The sequence below is a fragment of the Passer domesticus genome, chromosome 4, assembly GCF_036417665.1.
Source record: "Passer domesticus isolate bPasDom1 chromosome 4, bPasDom1.hap1, whole genome shotgun sequence".
In the NCBI taxonomy this organism is placed as follows: domain Eukaryota; kingdom Metazoa; phylum Chordata; class Aves; order Passeriformes; family Passeridae; genus Passer; species Passer domesticus.
In genome coordinates, this window is record NC_087477.1 from 77,389,478 (window position 1) to 77,413,936 (window position 24,459).

Below are 24,459 nucleotides of genomic sequence, written 5' to 3' on the forward strand. Positions count from 1 at the left end.
CAACTGTCCCATCCTCTTCATTAAATATTTAATTGAATCCCTCTAGTCTTTCAGTTTAACATCCTGAAAACTATCAGCTGAATAACAGTGATATTGTTGTTTCATGTTCAGAATTATTTTAAGAGCTATGAAAAGCAAAAACTATCTTGTGTTAATGTCATTTTATGTAGTAAATAGTTAAAGATTTAATTGGAAATTCAGTCTTAGCATGTGGAGGTCTTGCATGCTTGGATGGCAAATCTTCATTGAGTTCAGGAACATCAAAGCTTGGTCCATAAATGAAAAAGAGACTTCTCAATTTTCCCAATAGATTGGAAAACAGAAAAATTGATTATGAAAACTGTAGACCTATACACAGTTCACACTTACTTCATATACCATAACTGTTGCAAAGTGGTAAGTGTGTGTTGGGCTTTTCAGGTCCCAGGAAAATATTTGATCATTTTTTATTCCAAAAGTGTTTTGTGCAATTAATACCAGCCCTGTGGGGGAGGATGAGGAGTCAGCTTTGTGGCAGATTTTGGTTTAATTTTGAATTCAGAGGATCTGTGTGCCTGGAGCTGAGGGGTGGGATGCCCATGGCACAGGGCATGGTGAGTTAAACACGTGCAGGTCTTTGCTGGGTAAAAATGAAGGATGAGAGAAGAGCAGAGGCAGATGGAGGCACTGGCATCTATTATTGATGGCTGTGGTTGTGATTGGAGTACAGTTACACAGATTGCTAAAAGCCCAGAGCTGAGATAGCCATCTCATAGGGAGCAGGATTGTCTTACACCCGCTGTGTTTAGCTCTTCTGTACAACACAGGTATATCTGGCACTAAAAAATAAATGTATAAACCACACTGGGGTTGACAGTCTTTTCTTGATTCTAACAACAGTAGGTTTTTGGTGGTGTAAATGCTTTAGCAACACATGAATACAATTTTTATTGATTTTAATTTCTCCTTTCCGTACGCCATGATTAATTTCTTACTGTTTTGGTGATCTTTTCCAGGTTTTGCCCAACAGAATTCTTATCACAGTTTTTACAGTTTAGCTTCCTAACTGAATTTTTGTTTTAAAATGAAAGTAAGTTTTTTTTCTAAATCTTGACCTGCCAGGTTTATCTACCTTTGAAAGGACCACGTTTCTCTCATCAACTCTGTGTTATAGTAAAACATTCAGCTCTAGTAGAAGGCAACAAAAAATATGTTAAAATATGATTCAGTGGGAGGCTGATGTGATACTTTTAAAACACAGTAGTTGTATTAAAACAAATATAATTTTACAGACATTCAAGTTTATATTGTATTTTTTTTTAGCAGCAGGAACTTACTGTCCATAAGGGGGACCTGTGTTCATGGACATGAGACAGATCAGGGGGAGTGCAAGCTGCAGGTTAGATAGTCAGCCTCCTACAGATTGCTATAGGATATTTCTTTACAGGAAAGCACTATCTAGTCTTTACCATATCCACTGTGAAACCAGAATGATGCCACACTGCTGACCCAGCTGAGGTCAGCACCATGGATGAATGTGTGCCTGTCCTGGTCTCGTCAGTCATATGGAGAATGACGCCTCAGTTGTAGTGGGATATCTAAATATTTCATGGATTTGCTCTGACAGCAAGCATGAGTGTTTAATAGGCAAATACTGTACATATTTTAAAGATGAGGAACCTGGATAATGTAGAAGGGAAGTGGTTTAGCAGCACAAGGTTGATAGGAGAGTGGTGACAGAACCAGGAACCGATTGTATGTTTCCCAAATCTTGGTTGGTGCATTAATCCTTCTAATTTCTCCCAGTTTTGAGGTGCTCCTGTTTCCTTACAAAAGCAACTGCCAGCAGAATTCCTCTAGGCTCTGTCTTGTGCAACTTTTTGCAGACTTGAGTGGAAAAGCCTGAGCTGTGTCATCAGTTAGGATGTCAGCAAGTTAAATACCAAAAATTGATGGGCAGCATCCAGTTCTGCATGACAGAATACAAGAATAGTCTTGCAGTGCTGAGAGACAACGTGCTTAGAAAAGCACTGACTGAGCTAAAGCTGAGCAAGGCAGCAGTGTTGGTCCCTCAGGACTCGTTGCCATTACCTGAGGGAGGACATTTCTGCCAGCAGCATTCCCTGTGTGAAGGTGCCACAAACTCCATCTCATTCCAGACTGCTCTTGGAGCACCATGATCCGTTCATTCATCACTGGTCTCCAGACATCCCATTTCGGTGCACTTGGATACAGAAATGCATGAGGCCCAAACTATTTCAGGTATTGAATGGCAGTAAAAAGAACTTGTTATTAATTTAGAACTGAAAGTCCCTGGAGTCAGTGTTTCCCATGTGTGGGGCTTCCCACTGAAGCCCTGCAGAAATGTCTCTCCTCTTGTCTGTGGTGCTCTCTGTGGGATCACCACAAGCTCTCTCCTGGAAATCAGCAGATTAATGGTAAGACATCTCTCTTCATCTCAACTTCTCAGTAGTAATTGCTTTTTGTTAATGGATGTCAGCAACAGGGAGAGACTGATAGCAGGAGATGATGCTCTGTGAGAGACAGCTCATCTGTTCTGCTCATTCCTAGAGGGAGTGAGGCAGTGACCAACCATTAGTCAGCTTCAAGTTTTTGGAGCTTTAACTCCCAAAGAGCAGAATCAGGAAGGAATTACCAGGTTACCTCAAACCCTCTTTGTATCATGTAGATATCTGATACAGTTCAGCCCCAAATGTTTTATTAGGCTGCTCTTTCAGAAAGGCCTTTGAAGTATTCAGAAGATAAAGACATGACCATAACCTTTGTAGTATAGTCAATAACATCCACTTGAACAACAACAAAATAAGCTACAAAATACAGACTTTTGAATGAGCTTCTAAGCTGCTCGGTGTTATGATGTCTTCCTTTAAGATTAGGCAGGCTTTTATTGTCTGGCATTTCCCCCTGCAAAGTGTAATCATGTTATCTCTCAGGGATTTTTTGGCAATCTGAGTACATTGTGTTCTTCAAGGCATTTTTTTCTCCAGCACTGAGTTTTTCTTTTTGCAGCCTTTCACCCATACAGAATATGGATAACATTATAAACAGTGAATTGGCAGCAACAATTCACTGTTTATAATGTTGGAAATCCTGTCCACAATAGCAAAAATTTCCTCCATACTTGAATTTAAGGATTTTTTCAAGGAAAATGTGACTTCCTCCTGTTGAGGTGTGGTTCTTGGAGCTCACACAGTTGCTCATCCCTTTTCAGGCTCTAATTCCCTACCCTGTCAGCATGACAGTAGTATTTTCTAATGGCAAAGCTTTCCATCTTGGATTTATTAAAGCATGTTTTGTTTCTTTATTTGTGATCCAAAATGACTGCATGATTGCACTTTTGCTATTAGTTTTTAGTCAGTTTTTATTTTTTTTATTATGTTTATAATAATTTTTGCAAAGATTTTCTATTTATGTCCACATTGTTGGTGAAGATGATGACAAATACCCATTAGAAACATCTTTACTGAGAGAGTTTTTCATTGACAAATGTGTCCTAAGATAATTGATCATAATCCTTCAAATATGTGTTTGTTTTTATCAGCCTTGTGGAGCACTAACTTCTTAAACCAGAATGTCAGTAGTGCTAACTTGGATATCCTGCAAAGCTCTAATTTGTTGCATCTTCATGGTTGCCTTAAATGAATTTGTTAGATATTTATGAATCCTGGTGATGAATGTAGTATAAGAATTAAGTTTATTAATTTCTAATGAAAATAATTTGCTATTTAGTAGAAATAATGAACACTGTGTAAGTACACAGTGTCTGGATTTCATTTGTTGTTTGTTCTTGTTGGCCAGATCAAGCTCAGAAATAAATTTTCATACCAGATGTGACCAATGGCCCAAGAATTTCAACAACTGTACTTTATTAATTAATTGAGACCATAATCTAGTATTAGGAAAAAGATATTACAAAAAGAATTTCATAAAATCCCCATAAAGTAGCCTTCCAGTAGAGAAAATGGACTTGGAATTTATTTATGAATATTTGGCTCGGTCCTTAGAATCTGAATGTGCATGCACAACTGCTCACAATCAGAATTATTTTTCTAATGCATCTGTGTGGGTGAGCTTGGTTTCTGGAGAGAGAGATGTTGCATTTAACCATGCAGTGAGTCATAAATATATAATACAACTTGTTTGGGTCAGAAAGAAGTAGTATACTGTGATATTCTTACATTTCTGGCAGTGTAAGCTGCTCAAAAATCTATTTTGCAATTATCTTGATTATTTAAGTTCTTTGGATGTCCTTGTGAGAGCAATAGACTGTTCTTTCCAGCTGAAATTATTTAGCTGTTTCTTTCTTCAGTTAATGTAGGGAGAGAAAATCAATATAGAAGATAATATTTTAGCATTAGTTGATCCTAGGGTCTTATTTGATTCCAGCATAGCAGGCTAAGTAGCAAATGCTCTTAGCAATTGTTTCTGTTAGTGGAATTTTGAAAGCACTAAGAGAAATCTTGATCCATGGAGACAGTACAGTAATTCACATTGACATATTTTCCCCATTTGCCACAGGGCAAGTGGAACTATTAATGCTCCTGTGCAAAACCTCTTTTCTCCTTTCCTTTTTTTTTTTTTTTAAGAGCAGAACAGAAACAGTGTTGATCCTAACAGTGGATTATATGTAAAAATTTAGACTACCCTGCAGCCATCACAGGGAAAAAGATTCAGAAAATTTGCCATCACTGAATCTTTGCTCTTTTTTCTAAATAGACCCCTGTTCCATCAGTATATATGTTTATTTATTTACGTGGTGGATTTCTGCAGTGTTTTGGAGGTTTGATGGTTGTTTTAGGCAAGAAGGCATCTCTGGGGTCAGGGAGCAGGTAGCAGCAATTGTAAAATAAACTGTTTGAATACTGCCTGTCCACATGAACTGACTCCAACAATAAAATATTCTCTGAATCCATTCTGTGCTCCACAATGTACAGTCAGTGCCCAATGGAGACAGCCGTTCCAATCATGTATACACAAGGAATATTTGTTACCCATTGTAGTATTTTGCCTGAAGCTTTGAGAGACCCAATTTTGTCTTCCCTTAAGCAGCCAAAATGATGTCAGCATCAGCATGGTACTTTTTTTCCTTTGAGTGTTTCAAGAACCAGGAAATTGAGCTGTTTGTTGATAAATGAAGGTTTATGTAAAATACATAAAAATTTAAGCAATTTAACTCAGTGCAGTAAAATGGCCTTTGAAATGAGATTTAAATGTGAGTTCTTGAAAATCTGGTTGGTTAGATGTGCAGAAAATAACAGACAGTTGACTGCTAATAATGCCATAAACAATAATTAGGCTGTGAGGAGCAGTGTATGATAGATGACCAAGTATATATTAAATATCTTCTCAATGTGCATCATCTTGGCTTTATGTTACTGAACTGTGTGTGTGCTATTAGATTAAAAGTTAACTAGAAAAAATTTGTAGATAAATTAGCAAACAATTTCCTTGGTGTCCTTTCCCTTCCATCATTTCCCTTCCCCCTGCCCCCCCTTTATTTATTTTTTTTTTTAAGAGAGCCAAGAGACTCAGCTTAGGTCACAAATGAGATGAGTTTGATGACCTCAGCCCATGGCCTCTCAGACATCTGTCTACATCTGAAAACATCCATAGATTTTAGTAGAGCTGGAAATCTCTTGTCAGGAAAGATTCAGGAACAGAGTGGGAACATTTAATTCTGCTTGGAATTATAAAACCTCAAAAAACGAACAAATAATCTCCTTCAGTACTTGGTATTTAGTAAAAGTTACACTTATGATGCATAAAAGGAAAAACTTGCAAAATACTCATTGAACCAAAGTAGGGTTGTTTTTCTTTTTTCTCCTTAGACTATTTATTATCTCCATGAATTATTGTTCATTCCTCTCTTGTGATAGTTCTTTCTGATGTGGGGGTCTCTGTAATGTTAATCATAGAGGTGCAGCCTCTGGGAAAGACACAAACTTTAACCTTTCTGGGTCACGGGGCTCGGAAGCCACTTCAGTGAGAGATCAGCACAGTACAGCCTTACACAGCGTGTTCCCATTTGTTTCCAGGTCTTTCAGGAAAAGAGAATTAATTATTTATACCTTATCTATATACATTTACTTATTATTACAGCTCAGTTGTCTTTAGCCTCCAGTAGTTAATTCAAAGTACATTTTTCCTAAGGTAACTTCATCATCTGTGCTATAACTTGCGCTGTTCATAAGGCGTATCAAATCATTTTAATTAAGAACCCAATCTGTTTGCATGGAAATATTTCCCTTCTTGTCTGTGTCTGCTGAACTTTCTTCTTCCTGTGGTGATGTAAAAGCCTGTACTGTGATCATTCTTCCAGATACATAAAATAATACAAATTAATAAGAGTATTCTGATATCAGCGACTCTTCAGCTGTTCATAAAATTATTCAGGACCCAAAGAAACCGTAAGAATTTGAAGGAAAAAAATAGGCTTTATATACATTAAGATCTTCCTTGGAACTGTGTGATAAAAATGAAAACTTAAAAATTGTTGATTGCATCAGTGTTGCAGATTTTTAATGTTCATTGTGTTACTTGTGATCTTGTAATTCAGATGGCACATCAATGTAGTGAAAAATAATAGTTTGCTACATAAAAGCAGTATAAGATATCCTGCTTCATGAAAAAGACAGCATATGTTCAGAAACCAAGTAATTGTCTTGATGAAATAAATGGGAAAAAAAAAAAAAGAAAAAAACAAGATATGCAACATGGTCTGCATTAATTGAAACTGCTTTCAAAAGGTACATAATGTTCCAAGTCCTCTTGTACTCAATATTCTGTTCCAGGAAATTTACCTTTCAAAACTGTCACAGAATTTATTTTAATGCTGTTTGTTTTGCTCTTCGAGCCACATTCTGTCATTTCCCAGCAATCCTGGCTGACTGGGGAGGTCCCAGGGGACTGAGGTTTGCAAATTCCACACCCATCCTGAAGGGCCTGGAGGAGGATCTGGGAGCTCCAGCCCTGTCAGTCTGGGCTTTAGGAAAGGCAGGTCCTGCTGGACCAGCCCCATCTCCTTTGGGTGACTCACTCAGAGAAGGACCTGGACAAGTGACACGACAAGAAGAAGTGGCCTCAGGTTGTGCCAGGGAGGTTTAGATTGGATATTAGGAAAAATTTCTTGCTGGAATGTGTGCCCAAGGATTGGAACAGCCTGCCCATGGCAGTGGTTGAGTCACTGTCCTTGGAGGTATTTAATAGACGTGTAGATGTGGCCCATGGGGACATGGTGTAATGGTGGCCCTGGCAGTGCTGGGTTGATGGCTCAGTCAGTGATCTCAAACGATTCTGTTCATAGCTCAGGGTGAAATCTTTGTGGGCTTTCCACAGTGCCACTGTGAATCACAAATGCTGCAGATGTGTCAGCCCAGCCACCTTGCCAATGCCTGCCTGGCACAGCAGGAGCTGTGTTTAAAATTGCACCAGTGCTCCTGCTGTGTCGAGAGCAATGGTTGTTGTGAGATGATGGAGTTCCCAGAAGACACTTGTAGGACCAGAGCTGTGCTGTGCTGTGATACAAATTCAACAAAACATCCCTGTCAGATGGTGTTTTCCTGTGCAGAGGAATTGAACCGTTAAAAAGACAATGATTTAGCAAACATTTCCATGAGATGTGTTCTCTCTGCAGTATCTTCTTCATGTAATATGATAAGGCCTTTGGAAAGTTTATCCATTAATCTTTAAATAATACCATCCTGTCGTAGTGCTCAGTGCTGCCTTAGTCTGTAAGTCTGTAAGTATTTGGCAGCACAGATCAGCTCAAAGAGCAGTAAATCTGTTGATACTGATTATCACCTCTTTGAATCGCCTTTGCTTCTGTACTGAAATTCTGTGTTACATGAATATAAGTAGTGGGATCTTTCTGCTAGGAGAACATGCTGCTCTCTCATTATTCAGCTATACAAAGGGAGTGTTTTCAATATATTTAATTTTTTTTCCACATCACTCTGTATTCACACTAATTGATGTCTCAGGATCTGAATTATATCTTGGGGACTCTTGCATAGGGATAAGTTGCAGTTTACTTTTCAGCTATTCAGCTTTAAGTCCTGAGAATAGGAAGTAAAAGAGCTGCACAAGAGTCTTTTGGTTTAATAAAAGCAAAAAGGTGGGCTTCTCAATAACCTCTGATAGATGTTTGTTAGGAAAAGATAAATTTATTAGGAGAAGGTTAGAAATATTAGAGTGTCGCCAGGTATATGGAGGCAGGGAACATGGGATATGTTTCTTTGGCTAATGGGGTATGTGTTTTACACATGAAACCTTGCTGGTTTCTTTTTCCTGGTCTAAAACCATCGACCATTCACTGTAATGGATTGCCTAGCCTGTATATTGTTCTGTATGTTGTAAATATGAAATTGATTTTCACTGCCCATCTCTTTGCTTACTGTGATTCTCTACCCTAGTTTTCCTGTTTTCTTAGAGTGCAAAGATCACTGACATTGGTATTATTTTTGCATATTTGATAGGATGTTTTTATCATTTTGTTCACAAATTTCTGGATATAGTGCTTTTTAAATTAAATTAAATAATTTTAATCTCCAGGTAGAGCTTGCATGTTTTATTGTAGTCCATTAAATTATCTAGCAGTTATCAGTGGGCAGGTTTTACTCTGTTGAGGCACATGTGTTCAGGTTTTTTCAATGTGCCAATGCCTTCTGTTGCTTGTTGCAGCTGCTGTGCAGTGTGGGTTACTGCAGGTACCTGAAGTGCTCCACTGATGGGGTGCAGCTGCTGACTGGTGTTGGGGTGCAGCACGACCAGATTTTAATTGGAGGGGGATGTGATCAGTCAGGGACGGCCAGGGAGGAGCTGTGTGCCTCAGGAGCTGGATTCACTAGAGGTCACTTTTTGCTCAGTAATGAACCACTCTCTTATCTTAGCAGTAGGTGATCGTGGAATGCTGGCAGTGCAGTATTTCATGGTGGCACAAAGCAGTGCTCAGTTTGGAAGAGGATGAAATTCAAGCCTGGTAACTTGTCATCATCCTGAGTAAATCTGACAAAGCAGGAGAGTTCATTTCAATGTCATAAATGTCCATAATCCCAGTGTGTGGCTGTGCTTAAGGTCCTTTGCAGCAAATGGACAGTTTCATGTAACACTGTTGTGCTTTTTTCATCCTTTGTTGTCCTTGCTGGTTTTTCAGATGGGTAAGACTTGTGCTAAGTTTTAGAGCAATGTCTCCAGCTAAATTCTTAGTGAGATGTGGCTTTGATTTCCTATGTGTTTAGTTTTTCTTGAGGGCATCCTCAGTCTTGTGGTGTGTGTTTGAAACAAGGAAGTATGATGCTTTTTGTGCCACCTAGTGAATGAATGACAGTCACAAATGCAAATATAATTGTTTGAGAACTTGAAAACTATCTCTGATACAACTTTTGGGTTTTTTTCCCTGGGTACTTGTTGTGCAACTTTGATAAAAATAAGATGCCAAGTGTGTTAGAACTCAAGAGGAGGTGGAGGATAGTAGAGTGCAAATGACACTGCAGCCCAGTTAAGACACTCCAGTAGAAAGTTCACTCAGGACATCCACTGGTTCTGTTTAGGCCATTGGATGGTTCATTATTTTCTATATTAACTGTGAAATTGCCATCACCAAACAGGTTATTTTATAAGTCTGAATCTACTACAGACTTATAGGTTTTGATCCCTTCAGTTTGCCTTAATATGTGGATCTCATTTTTTTTTTTGCATGCAGAATGCAGCATCATGAAGAGAATCTGTTTCTCATTATAATTCTAAAGAGACAGTCAGATTTCATAACTATTCTGCATAGGCCAGAGACTACTTCCCTTAATCATCTAAAAAATAGCACTTTGCTTCATGACCAGGCCCAGAGTGATTTAAAACTTGAGAAGTAAATTACTCCTCAATAATGCAGTTCTATAAAAGTAAATGCAGAATGTTGTTACACTGGTTCATTATGTTGAAAGCATAGTGCATTATAATTTTTAATGGAATGTGAGTGTAATATATTCTAAATGCCTTCTTTAACACTTTGGGAGGCAGCTGGATCTGTGGTCTCACCAACTGAGGGATTCCCACTGTCCACAGAATTTTGTTAGTAGCTAAATGTAAATTTTTAAGATTTCAATAATAGCAGGACCCTCAGCTATGCCAGTTACACAGTTTGAATGAGCAAGATTTCAGACAGGTGAGGAGGAGAAAACCTTCCCTGGGTCACTAACCCATTTTTTGTCCTTTCACGTTAATTGGCTGTTCATTCCTGGGAGCACAGATTGTGCTGCTTCTCCTTTACCTCATCCAATGTCAAATCCCCAAAGAAGCCCTGCCAGCGCAGAAGGCAGCGAGCCATATGGGGCAGGTTGCAATTGTTCCTTCAGGTCTGGATCTATTCCACTGTGAACAGATGGACAATGGCTGACATCCACTAATGGTTCTTGATATGTTTCTTCTGCTGTTCATCTCTGTCTTCTTTTTCTCTTCAGCCAGAACACAGACCATCCTGGAGATGGTCTGGTAACTCCTCCTGACTAGATGGAAAATAATAAATCTCACTTCACGACACCCAGAAAATGCGGAGGATTTAATTCCACCCTGGTTCTTATGTTTTTAGCACTTGCATGAAGAGGGTGAGAACAAGAAGAAAATCCCTTAGTCACGTAATACAGATAACATCAGAAGAGAGAGGGTTTTTTGTGTTCAGTGGCTTGAAGGGAATTTATTCTTCCATTCATTCAGCTCACTACAAGGTTTTTCACTTTGTATTTCCAGCATAGATCTTGTAGAGCTGCTCCAATCTGAGAAAGGAGCAATGCACATTTGGCATTTCCAAAATGACTTTGATTGTTTGACACAGCTGAACTTCATATTCATTAAGTGGAACTTTAATCTACTACTTTCATCCTTCATCTTCTTTGTAACAGTACATGAAGGTCCTCTATTTTATTTTATGCTTGCAATGACCACAATTTCTTAAAGATGAGGTGGTTCTCTTTAGTCAATTATTCTTTTTTTCCCATTTTCCCCTCAAAACCTGCTGAAGATTTTTCTCCAAAATGACTTTCACATGAACTAGAAAGCATTAACTTCTTGCAGTGGGAAGTTGCACACAGGGGAAGTTATAACTTAAAAAAAAAAAGAAGCTGTAATTGAAATATGCAATTGCAAAGTCAAAGTAGGCTGATCTCTCTGTGTGTTATATAAACAAATGCTTCTCAGGATCTAAGTGAAAGAATTAAGGAAATATTTAAATCCAAACAAAGTTTTCTTTCCAGATTTTAAATAAATTGAATTGACTTAGCTTGATTATACATTTAAACAATGTATTTTAGGATAAAGGTTAAGTGTTGGGCCTGCTTTATCCAACCATTCTTTTCTTCTGACATAAATCTCTCCTAGGATCTCGTAATAGCATCTGCAAGATTTACTGTTGACAAAAGTTAAGATATTCCATTGAAACATAATCTTGCATTTTGATTAAAAATGCATAAAGGTTTTAAATTTATGGCTTTAAAAAGTGTTACAATGAATGACGTCTGTTTGATAACAAAGCAAAATCAGGCATGAAAGAACCAGCACTCATGGCTGTGACAAACCAAAGAAAATCTGTAAGCACACAATAGCAGTATCTTTGTGTAAGAAAATTGTCAAACCTCAGAAAACATTCAACATGTATCCTGGCTCATTGCTTAGGGGGTAAAACAGTAAAACTTCCTCTTTCAGTATCTTCAAAGTCACATCTGCTAAAGATAGTGAACCCTAATGCACTGAATTTGTGAAAGCCCAAGGTCATGCCCTTATGATTGCCCATTCTGAGGGGAATAAAACTTGTACTTAAATTATACATGTGGCTGTTAACAGATACACTTAAAACAATGTATTTGCTCTGCAGCACATGTGCTCCTCCAGCTGACTCTTAAGAAGCCAAGAAACAGTTTGGGGGCTTTGGAAGATGCCATAATTCTTAGTGCAGGGCACAGAAGACACTCAGCTGTGTTACACTGCTGTTGAAAAAAGAGATTGCAGTAGCAGCAGTGCCCAAATGCAGTAAGAGGATGGGATTGTTAGGCTTTGTGAAGGATGTATTGTAGCTCTGTGAGCCATGGTGTAAAAGTTGAAGATGACTGAATGTGAGGTGATCCAGAGGCAACCTGCTGGAGAAAGCTGGAAACAAAACAGATGGGGGCAACTGGAGGCTTGGCTGGAGTCAGCTCTTCTGCTCCTGGATTTTCTCATGTCCAGTCCAAAACCAGGCCCCTGACAGCCATGCAGGGGAGGGGGGCTGAATTTGGGGGAAAATGAGCTGTGTTTTCTGAAGCAGAAAGAGCACTGCGTTGTGTTCTGAAGGAAAACTTCAATTTCGCTTGGGTTACTTCATGTTCTTTTCCATCCTGAGAGCCTGCACAGTTTATTCTGTCGAGCAGGGTGCAGACACCTTTTGGCTGGGGAGATGGGGTCAGATAACCTCTTTTCTTCAGCAGGTGCAACCCAGCCTGCTGCTGCTGGAGGGAACGCTGTTGGTCCAGCCAGCAGCAGCTCAGGATCCAGCCCACGATGTTTTCCCAGGAAGCATGAACTAGGGATGGGCGTGCCAGGAGGGAATGAGTCCCGTGTTACCTACAGTGTGTGTATTTGTTAGGTCTGTGTACAATCAGAAGAGGAAAAAGAGCAAGCATATGAATCCCTTCATGAAGTAGCGTAGAGAATACCAAACTGCAGTATTAATAACCTCCTGTTATTGAATCCTCCATCTGTTCATCATGCCAACTTATCCTCACTTAGAGCACTCCCCTTGTCATAATATTTTGTGCCACACTCCCCTCCCTCCCCGAAGCAGCAGTTCCAGTTCAGATCTAAACATTTGCCCAGTCATGTAACCCCACCGAGGACATGGTCTCAGTGCCTGGATCTGTTTATGTCTCTCTACAAAAAAATGCAACTGAATTCTTAATTTCATTTTTGATTTTTTCCTTTTCCTCTAGTAATTTTTTTTTTTCTGGAGATTTTTATATCTATGTTGGTATTCACAGATATTTCTCTTGTGGTTTAAGCGTGTTTGACCCCCTAATGCTCATTCCTGATACTTTGCCACATGGCAACTGAAGCAGCGAGGGAGAAAAAAATAATTATTTTCTCCTTAGAGCTTTGATATGTATGTGTTTTTATATTTTGCTAACATCTATAAATGGCAATAAAGTGGTTAGCCACTTTAAAGTGATTAAACCCAAATTTATTTATACAAACCCCACATGAGGCGCTTGGCTAGATGCTGCCCTGGTGATGCACAGTGAGAATTTAGGGAAGCTGTTCTTTGAGGGATGTCTGAGACGTCTGTGCTGAGCCACAAAAGGCTTTCCCAGGAATACAGGAGGAAAATGAAGATAAGTCAGAGGCTGCATAAACTTGTCCTGGGAGTTACCTCCCAATCCCGGTGGATAATCACATGAAAGGGACACAGTAGCTGGGAAATGATGGGGGAAAACAAGTTATTAGGGAGCTGAAGCCAAGCTGCTGTATGCTAAAATCCCTGATTCCTGAAATCCACACAACTCGGCGGCTGAAACCGCCCTTCATAACCTCTGGGTTCAAATACTCCCCTCACAGGCAAACCAACTCCCAAAAAACCCGGGGAAAAATCTACAGCCCTGTCCGTTCTCCCAGCGCATGGCTCTTGTTTGCTGCCCAGGAGTGGCTGTCTTTATCCGAGAGGGTCCGGATCCCTGAGGGATGCCGGGGCCGTTTGCTGACAGGAAACGATCGTTTTATTTCTGGAAAAGCCCAGAGAAGGGATGTTCGCTGCCGGGCTGGGCTGGGCTGTGGGTGGGGACGGACGAGCGAACGGCCGCGGCTCCGCTTCCCGCCCGCGGCTGGGAAGGAGGAAGGGGGCAGCTGTGCCAGTAGAGGGAAAGTTTCTGGGAGGGCTGGAGCGGAGCTCCGGGCGCTGAGGAGAAGAAAAGCCGCGGGGCAGGAGGCGGCGGGGCCATGGCGGCCGCCGCTCCCTCACCGCGCCCGGGCGGGGCCGCCGTCAGCCGACCCAGCGGCCGCGGGGGCGCCGCCAGCGCTTTGGTTCGCGTCGGCCGCCGCCGCCGCTGTTGGGGCGGGGAGGGCATGGCGGGCGCGGGGTGACCCCGAGGGACCGCGGCCACGTGGGGAAGAAATCACCCTGGGATTCATTGGCTTTGGGCAAGTCGCTGCTCTTTTTTTAAGAGCTGCCCCTGTTCACGGCGGTGCCGACCCTGCGGAGACCGCCGGGTTTAGTTCTGGGGCTCTTCAGGGCGGATCAGGGGAGCGCAGGAGGCACTGACGCTCCCCACAGGCAAAATTAGAGCGTTAGGGCTGTGCTTCATTCCTGTCAGTGCGTGAGGGAGCAGCCCTAGCCGGAACTCCAGCCGTGCTGATGTTTTGGGATGCCAGGAGCAGAAAGCGATGGGCAAAGTTCCCCCTGAACATGCGGAGGAACTTCTTTGCCGTGCAGGAGGGCATTGTCCGGAGGGGGTGTGGAGTCTCCCTCCCTGGAGACCTTCCAGACCCGTCTGGAGGCAATCCTGAGCCACGCGCTCTGGGAAAACCTCCTTGGAGCAGGGAGGTTGGACTCGGTGACCCGCTGTGGTCCCTTGCAGAACGACCCATTCTGTGAAGGCAGCCGGCGTTAACTTTGCCCAAGTTCGAACAAAACGGAACAAAACAAAACAAAACAAAGCGGTGGCGACACCGCGTCCCAGGGCAGGTCCCGGCTTCGCTGCGCGCGGCCGAGCCAGCCTCGCCCGCCCCGCTGTCTCGCTCGTCTCGGCGCCCGCCTAGAACCAGGAGATCGAGCCTGGGGGGCGCGGCGGCGGCGGCCGCTCCCCCCCACGCCCCCCCCCCCCTCCGCCCCACCCCGCCCCTCCCTCCCGCGGGGGCGGGCGGGCGCGCGTGCGCGCGGCGGCGGCGGGGACGCGCCCGGCGGCGGGGGCGCGCACCGAGGCGCCGCTCAGTTCGGGGGCGCCCACGGAGCGGCCGCCATATGCCGCGGCTGCCGCGGCGGCTCCGAGCGGCGCTGCCCCCCGGCATCCTCCTCGGCCTCGCCGTCCTCCTCCTCTTCCTCCTCCCCGCGGCGGGCGCGGACGGAGCGCGGCGCCTCCATGGGAAGTTCGCACCTCCTGAACAAGGGCTTGCCTCTAGGTAACCATCCGGCCTGCTCGCCGCGGTGCGGAGCGGGGCGGAGCGGGGGGCACACACGAGCGGCCGCCGCGCTTTGTGTGCCCGGCACCGCCGCTCCGGGCCCCGCCGCGGGCTGGGGGCTGCCCCGGCGGCCGCAGCGCCGGCGCAACTTTGCCCGGTGGCTGCTTGGGTGAAAACATAAAGGGAAATAAAAACGAGAGGCGGAGGGGCGGGGGGTGCGAGTCGTCCCGAAGTACCAAACTCACAGGGCGCTGGAGCTGCGCCCCGGAGGGCTTCGGGATGTGGGGTCCCTCCAGAGGAGCTTTGGGGTGTGGGGTTCCCCCAGGTGAGCTTTGGGGTGCTGGGATCCCTCAGAGGAGCTTTGGGGTGCGGGGATCCCTCAGAGGAGCTTTAGGGTGTTGGGATCCCCAGGAGGAGCTTTGGGGTGCTGGGATCCCCAGAGGAACTTTGGGGTGCTGGGTTCCCCCAGAGGAGCTTTGGGATCCCCCAGAGGAGCTTTGGGGTGCTGGGATCCCTCAGAGGAGCTTTGGGGCTTTGGGATCCCCCAGAGGAGCTTTGGGGTTTTGGGATCCCCCTCTCGCTCCCGAGCTGCGGGAAAGCTGGGCCGGTGTTTGGATAAACAGGAAGTTTAAACGCGACGTTTTATTGCTGTAAAAAAGTGCTTAAGGCCTGGCTGGTGGTGGGATGGTTTTGGCTGAGCTGCGGACGGGTTGTGTGTCAGAGGTAAGGCTCTTCACCCTAAATCTTAATTTTTCTGTTTCGTTCTTTCTCTTATTTATTTTTTTTTTAAGCATGCATTTATGGTGGTGTTTTTAAGGTAGCGTGAATAATATGCACAGGGTGATGCCTACAGAATTGCAGGGCATGAATTGTCATGTTAATGTGAAGGTGATTTTTTTTCCTGCCCCCAGACATAAGGAGACAGAATGTCGATTCTGTTTATAAACATTATCATTTTGTAAGCAAATGTTACCAAAAGAAGGCTTCAAAGCATAGAATTAGCCTGTTTACAGTGTAGATATGAGTCAGACTGCTGTGCTGCTTTGTTTTCCTCTAAAAATTAAATTCAAAAGTCAGGTTTTAAGTCACAGAACCGAGATGGACAGAATAATGGTAGAAAATATTGTTAACGTGCTGGTTTTTAAAATTTCACTTGTTGTAGCTTAAATTGAACAATTTCACAGTGTCTTATATTTTAGTAAGTGTTGTCCTCATCAGGAAGAATGTTTGCTTTTAGGCCACATTGGAGCAGCTAAAGATAATCATCCCTTTAGCCTCATTGAAAATAATGAGGCCTAATAAACTGAAGTACTTTCTTTTTCAGTGAATTAAAATTAACTGTCATATTTGTGATGTGTGTACGCGTTTCAAGAGCATTGCACTGATTCCTCCTTCAGGGTCTTAAAAGATGTAAATATTCTTAGTTAGTATTCGAGCCCCTTGGCAAGTAGCCTGATGCCCTTATTAAAATATTCTAAATCTCGTTATTCTGTCCCACTAGGAAGGGAGCAAGAAAATACTAAGAAAAATAAAACATTTTTTAATAATTTCATCTTGAGATCGCATTAAATAATACTTTGAAAATCCGTTTCTTGTACAAATAAAAAGGGTTAAAAAGCTGGGTATAAATTAGACTGCCAGCAGTAAGATAATTGTCCAGTGCATCTCTTTGTTCTGTGCTCTTATCTGTTTTATCTATTTTTAGCTGAGCGTTGGTGAAGCAGGCATGTAAAATTAGCAGCCCAAACTGCTAACTTTAGTGTCTTTTATAATGTTGCTCTTTATTGACCCCCAAAGGCAGCAAGATTTCAATATTGGAATTCCTTAATGTTTGACAGATAGCATCCTCTTCAGTTTATTATTGTGTCAGCCATCCCCAGAGTGAGGTAGTGACAAAATATTTTGCCCATTGGCAATTCGCTGGTGGATTTCAAACCAAAAGGAAACAAAACAACCCTCTGCCCCAAACCTGCCTCTTTCCCAGCCTGGACAAGAAATGGGTGTTTATGAGGTGGCTGCAATTCATAAATAGATAAGAGAAAGCGGGAGAGATAAATTGTTCTCTCATGTTTGTCATTGTTAATATAGAATAATACTTGGGTTGTGAATTCAGCTCCTCAGTGTTTGTTTGATGGCATTGAGGGTGTAAATTGATGCAGTCAGTGGTGTGTTCTCTGTCCTTCTGTAAATACCCCCCCCAAGTAACACAGATTCAGTGTTTATCAGGGAATGTGTTATTTCACTACTGAACTGGCAAATAAAATGGTAATAATGCTGATAACTGCTGTAGTCATGCTCAGTAGAAGAGTTTAGTCAATGAAACTGCTATTTTGAAATGAAACTCCTCCAGCCACCTTTGTGAATTTTGCAGTTGAGTGTTGTCATATGTACTTAAGGAATAGCTGGAGCATGCAGCTTCTGAGCACACAGTGCACTACCTGCAGAAAGCTCCTCTTGGTAAATATTGTATATGCTGAGATACTTTGTCATCCTGTGGAGTTCTGATGGCATGATAAAAGAAATTGCAGGTGCCCTTATGCTTGTCACTTTGGTTACCTCTTGACTTGTCCTTCTGCATCATAAAGATAAAACAGTGTTGGCCCTTTGTTAGAAATGTGTTATCCTCCAATTTATTAATCTCTGTGTTTCTGAGAGCTGTTGTTTTATTTGCAGTGTAAACAGAGTGGGTTGCAGCTCTTAGCCAAAAGTGTGATCCGAGAGATTAGGATTGGGCTGCACACTGTGAAGTGCTATCATACAGATGCAGTAGGGCACTTGCCAATGTTTTGAAACATAAAGTCAATCCCTCATTATGAAATAAGAACATCTACTGCAGACTGCTGACTAGGCAGGGTCATCCCTTTGGGGGAGAAAACTGATATTCTCCCGAAGTACCTTGTTTTATGTAAATACTGTAAATATGGGGGAAAAAATAAAAAAGCTTATTTTACTAGAAAGCAGTTTGAATAGCAGTGAGTGTGTACAAAGGCATAGATTTTAATGTCTTTTGAGCAAAGATGCTGAGAAGCAGCATGATCTTTAATTCTCTTATTTGAAATACAACAGGATTTCAGATAAGAGAATTAAAACTTGAAACTGTGCTGATGTTTTGGGCTAAAAGTTCTTGTTGCCATTTTGTTCTGACTTATGTACCATTCATTTGTAATAACTGTATTTCTTGAAGCTTATCTGGAGCACTTGGCTGCTCGTGTGTGAGACCTGCCTTTAAGAGCAGTAGTCAGGTTTTTGCCTCCCAAGCCAGCTGGGAACATTGATGAGGTGATACTCCAGCATGTGTCAAGCTTTCAAATCCCAGAGCAGTTGGCAGTGCAGCAGTGTAGCAGCCTCCTCTGGGGCTCCCTCACCTCCTGGCCCCATAATTATTTATTTAGTGTGAGAGTAGAGATGAAGTTACACTTTTAATACGTGTCCTAAAATTTTAGGTGAGGATAAAAGTTGTAGTACAGAGCCCTTTAGCCTTAGCTCCTCAGCTGCACGTGCTTTCTCACTCCCAGACACAGGAGCAATGGATTTACAGCTCGGGAAAACAAATTCCCAGCTGTAGTTTTGGGTCTCTTTCTCCCCTGTTGCCTCAAGAGCAAAGATGATGATTCATTTTAGTCTGTGAATTGATCAGGAAAGCATGCGTTGCAGATAAATCTAAAATTAACATTTCCTGCCGGAACGTAACCCTTTGCTCCCTCACCAGTATTCCTCTGGGAGAACTGGAGAAGTTCGGCGGCGCTTCCAGTTGTGGTTTGGGATTAGGACAGGATCTTTTCCAGTGCACAGTGATCCTCAGCCCATCTCCCCAAATGATTCACGTGATCAGGAGTGTTTTGGGAATCTGGCAGCATCCAGGTGTTGGCTGACTGAAACTGGTGTGTGGCCTCGTGTGGTGGCACTTCCCAAATTGTTCATGACACAAAAAAGGTGCTGAGAGTCCCCAGGTTAGACTCGGTTTGGGGGCCCTTTGCTGTTCAGCTTTGATTTGGTGGTTGAAGTGGGTAAATACTTCAGATTGTTTCTGAACATGACCAGAGACCTCTCTGGTTCCTCGAGGAACAGGAGACAGTCCCTGGGCTCCTCTAGTTTGTGTCACCCAGCAGCTGCAGTCTGTGGTGTGTCAGGATGGGAGATCTGGATCTGGATTCCCCAGCCCCACCCTCAGGCTCTGCCTGCTAAAAACAGCCCAGGGGTGCATGCCTGCCTTAACCTGGGTCTTTACCCCTCTGGGTGTTCCAGCAGTAATGAAATTATAATTAAAAAAATCACAAGGTAAAATTAAACACCAAATAAAAAGAAAATGCTTAAAAAACCTTTCCTGAAGAACATCTGTGCCTTAGATGAATAGGTTAATTGTTTTTTGATGTGCAAAACAAAGTGTTTATATTTGTTATAGCAGAATGAGAAATTAATTTCTGAGGAAGATTATGAATGAGCTTGTTCTCTCTTCTGGAATATTTTTGTCACTTGATTTCAAACATATCATGGTTCCTATATTATTATTCTATTTACTAATTATCCAGATTGTTTCTAATCAACATAATTAAAAATTGACATAGTTTGATTTTTTTTTTCTTTGAACTAAGTGTAGCTAATACAATAGCATGTTTCATGCTGGTATTTATTTTGGATGACTATTACTTATCCTTGCATTTTCATCTTTTTTTTTATACCTACCTTTCTTAAGGGTCTTTTAGAGGAACTTTGCAGTATACCTTCCAGGGTAGTCAGCCAGAAGGGATCCTTTGCAGAAAGCAGAAAAAGCTGGCCCTGGGGACTGGGGACAATTGTTCAGCTAATTCTGAAGTTGAGGTATTAATAGAAAGCTTTCATTTCTGTTGCATATGAAGCCTTTGTTGTTTCAGCATTAAACCACGAGGCAATGTGATTATATAATTTTGCTTTATGTGAGGTATTTCAAGTCATATTTTTTAATAGTTCTATTTACAGGTCAGTGGATGTCCCTTATCCGTGCCTAAACCACCCTTCAGCGAGTTGTGTCACCACCAGCAAAGTTACATAAGTCTGCAGTGAAAGTTGTTCACGCTTTCTGCCTGTGTGCCAGAGCTCACCACGTTACCCCTCCTCTCCTTTTGGTCTATTTAGGGGAGCTCTGATGCCAACTCACACAAAAAAAAAAAAAAAGGAAGGAAGCAGGGAAGCATTTCTTGACTTGAGTCACAGTTCCAGATTCCTGTGTGCAGTTCAAAACTCTGCATTGTTGGATGTGCTCTAACAGTCTTCCTGAACAGCACCAGTATTTTTTGATAGATTCCATCTTCTGCTGTGGGACACAGGCACACCCTGTGATGAGGGGGGTGGGAGTTCTGTCCTGGCAGGATGTGCTGAAGGCTTTAATAGCAATGAATTCTCACACTGCTATGTAGAACATGCCTTTCGGAGCAGGCGTTGCTTTGGCACCTTCTGTGCTTGGTTCACGTGTGACCTTCTGAGGTGAGAAATGTCTGCAGTGGGGGAAGCCACGGTGGGCAGCCCAGTGTGGTGCACAGGTACCTGAACGTGTCTGGGTTTGTGCAGAAGGGATGTAGGCCCTCACCCCAGGCTGTTGGGCAGTCAGGGCAGGGTCTAACCACAGCAGAGAGTGATTTAGAAAAGCTGAACTCTTGGGGCAGCAGAAGAGAGCGGTCCTGCTTTCAGTTTTGCTCATGGCAGAGTCTCTGGAAGCTGGGCTTGCTGCTGTTGATGCTGCAGTGTGGCAGATTGTTCTTCTCTCCCACCCTCCAAACATGATCAATAGGAAAATTATCCTGTGACTGCCACGTGATGACAGCAGGAATGGCAAGTGGGAGTCTCCAAGGCTGTCCCTGCTGCATTCCCATCAAGCTGTGTTCCTGTCCTGTGGCAGGAGCATGCCCTGTGTGCCATGGAGCCCTGTGTGCCCAGCCAGGCAGGGGGATGGCCAGAGGGCTGTCCTGCAGCGTGCTCACACAGAGCTCAGAAAAGAGCCAGGAGAGAAGCAGCACTGCAGGGGATTTTCATCATCTGCTGCTACACAGAGATTTTTTTTCACTCTGCAAAATGTCATCATAGCACTTGGGTGAGTCAGAAGTTGGGAGAATGAGCCAGAAAGGAGCTGTACCAGGATGTGTGCTCTCCAGTTGGATTGGGCTGATGTGCAGGAGGGTTTGTAGGAAGAGAGAGCTGCCCCAGGCAGTTCTTAGTCAGACTTACAGTCAGCAAGAGGTGCTCCTGGGGGCTGACAGACGGTAATGACTGTGCCATTGATGCAGATCCCTGTGCCTTTAATTTATAATTGCAAAGTTTCCATCAGCTTCTGTGGTATTTTTACCTGAATATGAATTTTCAGAATTAACCTTCTATTTTAAGCCAAACAGTCCAAAATTGATGTTGCTTTTTGCATATTTGCAGCACTCTCAATCCTGCAAGGAAAATGTATGGCTTAGCAGAAACGTTGGTGTGGAGCAGTTCATCAAAATTCCCAGATGAGTCAAATTTCATTAGATGGTTGCAGCCAGTTTGTCTCTTGCTGAGTGCATAGCTTCAGTCTTTGCAGAGTCATGCAGGACAAAAGTGTTTAGCAGAGATAACCACAAGCCAGTCTCCAAACTCTTAAACTGATACTTAAATATTTTTTCACTTTAATGTGTTGTACCAGATATGTTAAACTGTTTATTTTCAACCGGGTAATGAGCGTTTTCACATTTGTGGTCTACCAACCATCTTAATGTGTGTCTGGTGCTTCAGTGAACAGTATTAATGTGTATCACAGCCTTTCTCATGTCGTTGATTTTCCCATTCATATAACCAGGGTTACTGAGAAGTGATCTTGAGTAATTCAGTGTTGTGTGTGTGTGTTCCCATGCTGACTGGAACTGGGCAGCTAATTCCATTTGAACACATTATTTTTTGACTAAGAAAGGTCATTAAGGTGCTGATCAAAGCCACTGCAGCATTTTAGGTTTTATTTTGCATCCGCACCAAATTCTCTCCTGCATACTGTGTCTGCATACTGTCTGTGCTGGTTGTGCTTTTTTCCCAGCCTGTCCTGTGCTAGGATTATTGTCTTTCATTTCTGCTACCAGCAGAAAAATCTTGTTCATTTTGGTTGGCTTGTGTTAGCTTTCAGGATCCTTTAAGATAAAGAGTATGCAATATCCATTTTTAGTACCTCCATAAACTAGCTACTTGCACCTAAAGGACTTCCTACCTTCACCCTCAGTCAAGATGTGCCGTTAATACTGGTTGCTTAATCCCATGAATTCTGTCAAATTTTCATTCATTTTTCCCAGCTCCTGCGAGACTCTCTAAGCTGATTTGAATTGTGTTGAATTTGCAGAGTTCTCAATGTGGAATCTTCTCTTGTTGCCCTAAAACCAAAGTGGTTTCCTTCATGTGCCCTGCCTCAGATCCGTGGTCAGCAGTTTAGCCACCACAGCACTGCTCCTTTGTGAACTTTAAACTCGGCACCACCAGGCAGCACATTTTTATTTTTTAGTTTTATGAGCAGAAGCAGCGTCTAAAATGACCTTTTATCTGTGTAGAGCTCGATGTATTTTAGCCACGCCAGTCCAGATAAAAAGAATGTCTTGCATTTTTCAAAAGCTTGTGGGAGGAGGCCCACAATAGAGGCTCCATTGTGCTGTTGGTACTGAGCGTACAGGAAATCACAAATTAGCTATGACGAGACTATTGCAGGGGAGCTTTAAGTTTACTTAATTCCTGTAGTATTGAAAGGTTTCACAATACATTGCCTTTTGGGTCTGGTTATGTGTGCTGTTTGTATTTGGCAGACTTCTGTTCAAGGCTTTGTCTTGCCATGTCTTTGTTCAAAAGATCTTGTGTTTTGAATCCTTGAATCCAGATGATTTTCCTTCTTACTGTAAATAGAGAGGTGTGCAAATATTCTTGGCATTTGTCTCGTGACCACCCTGCAGCCATCTAAAACTTAAAACCAGCATTGTGTGTTCAGCAGTGAACCATCTCCTTAGAGAAAGAAATAGAAAAGGTTTTTAGTAGGAATTAGGAGAGCAGCAAGCTGCAGGCACCACTTCTCCTGTCTTAACGGATTTGGATCCTGCAGGACATTGAATTATTCAGCTTCTGGCTGGTATTGATGGGAGTTGGAGTGGGCTCACAAATCGAAAGGATTCTGGCTGCATCCTCCACACTAAACCTGAGTTATTGCAGGATAACACTTCTACCAAAATGTTGTTCAAAGATTGGTTTGTTTCCTTATTGCAGTTGAGGAACGAGTTCTGCCACTCAGTTGAAAGACTCAGGATTATGGGAACTCTCCAAAATCATGAGTCTTATTTTCTTAGTCCTGTGAATTAAGAAAGTACAAAAGAGTGTCTTGCATGGAGCCAGTAATTGAGAACTTGAAGTACTGTGAATATTGCAGTTTTGCATTGATTTTCATAACTTTGCTACTATCTTCCATCTGAACTGTTTTTTAAGTCTGTTAAATTCTGTTAGTGATTTTTCTGAGCTTTGTGGCTTTGTTTAAAAAAAATGCTTTAAAAAAATCTGTTAACAAATACATAAATAGAAACTATTTTCTTAGACCCATAGTCAAGGGTAAAAAAAAAGCCTCCCAAGAAATTGAAAATGAAGTTTGGGATTTTTTGCTGTCCTGGGGATACTCTCTTACAGAAATGATGAATATTCTAAAGTGTTTACACAATTCCATCAGCTATTGAAGTGCCCTAAAGATTTATTGGCAGAAGGGCATTTTTTCTTTTTTTTTGTGCAGGAAAAAATGATGTCAAAATTGCCTACTTCTCTCTCAGATTTTCAAAGAGAATTAATAAAATTAGTTTTCATTTTAGAAGACTGATTCTAAAAAGAATATTAAACAGTGGTTGTTTTTATAAATAGTAAATAACCTCACCTGTTACATCTAAAATGTCTTTGATCACAGGAGTGCATAGTGAAAGGAGTGAATAAGCCATATAATACCTGGGAAACAGCTTGCGTTTACTTAAGTATGATTTTAAATGGAGTTACTTAAGGTAGTACAAGCCTGTTTGAACTCTTTTTAAGTAACTGAAGTGGGGCTAAGTGTACTAGGCTTATTTCACATTTGCATTAAGATATTTAGGAATCAGGAAAACCAAATTACTTTGTACTTTGCAATGACATTGTTAGGCATGTGTGTTCTAGTTTTGAAGCACACTTGAGCATAAATACAGCTGCTTTGTGTGGGATTTGTGCCTCTCTATAAAAGGAACATCACTGAAGGACCTCTGTTAGGAATTTCATGTCCTACATGAGAACTGAATCACCTTCCTGAAGTTTTTTGTTTGTTCATGATGTTTTTTAGTTAGTGGGATTTTTTTTTTATGG

The 24,459-nt window shown here is 42.2% G+C and overlaps 1 protein-coding gene across 10 annotated transcripts in view; it reads left to right on the plus strand.

Moving 5' to 3' along the window:
• CTBP1 (C-terminal binding protein 1) overlaps positions 1-24,459 on the plus strand; it is a 235,412-nt gene that overhangs the window by 154,722 nt on the left and 56,231 nt on the right. For 2 of the 10 annotated variants that reach the window (XM_064418949.1, XM_064418944.1), the window contains exon 1: positions 14,892-15,126. The exons of 6 other annotated variants lie outside the window; for them this stretch is intronic. Coding sequence is in view for 3 of the 4 variants with exons in the window: in XM_064418944.1 (XP_064275014.1) it covers positions 15,087-15,126 (40 nt within the window). In the remaining variant the exon portion in view is untranslated. Of the gene's footprint in view, positions 1-14,889; positions 15,127-24,459 lie in introns of those variants that run through there. 2 more of the 10 variants (XM_064418946.1, XM_064418945.1) reach the window with 2 other exon arrangements.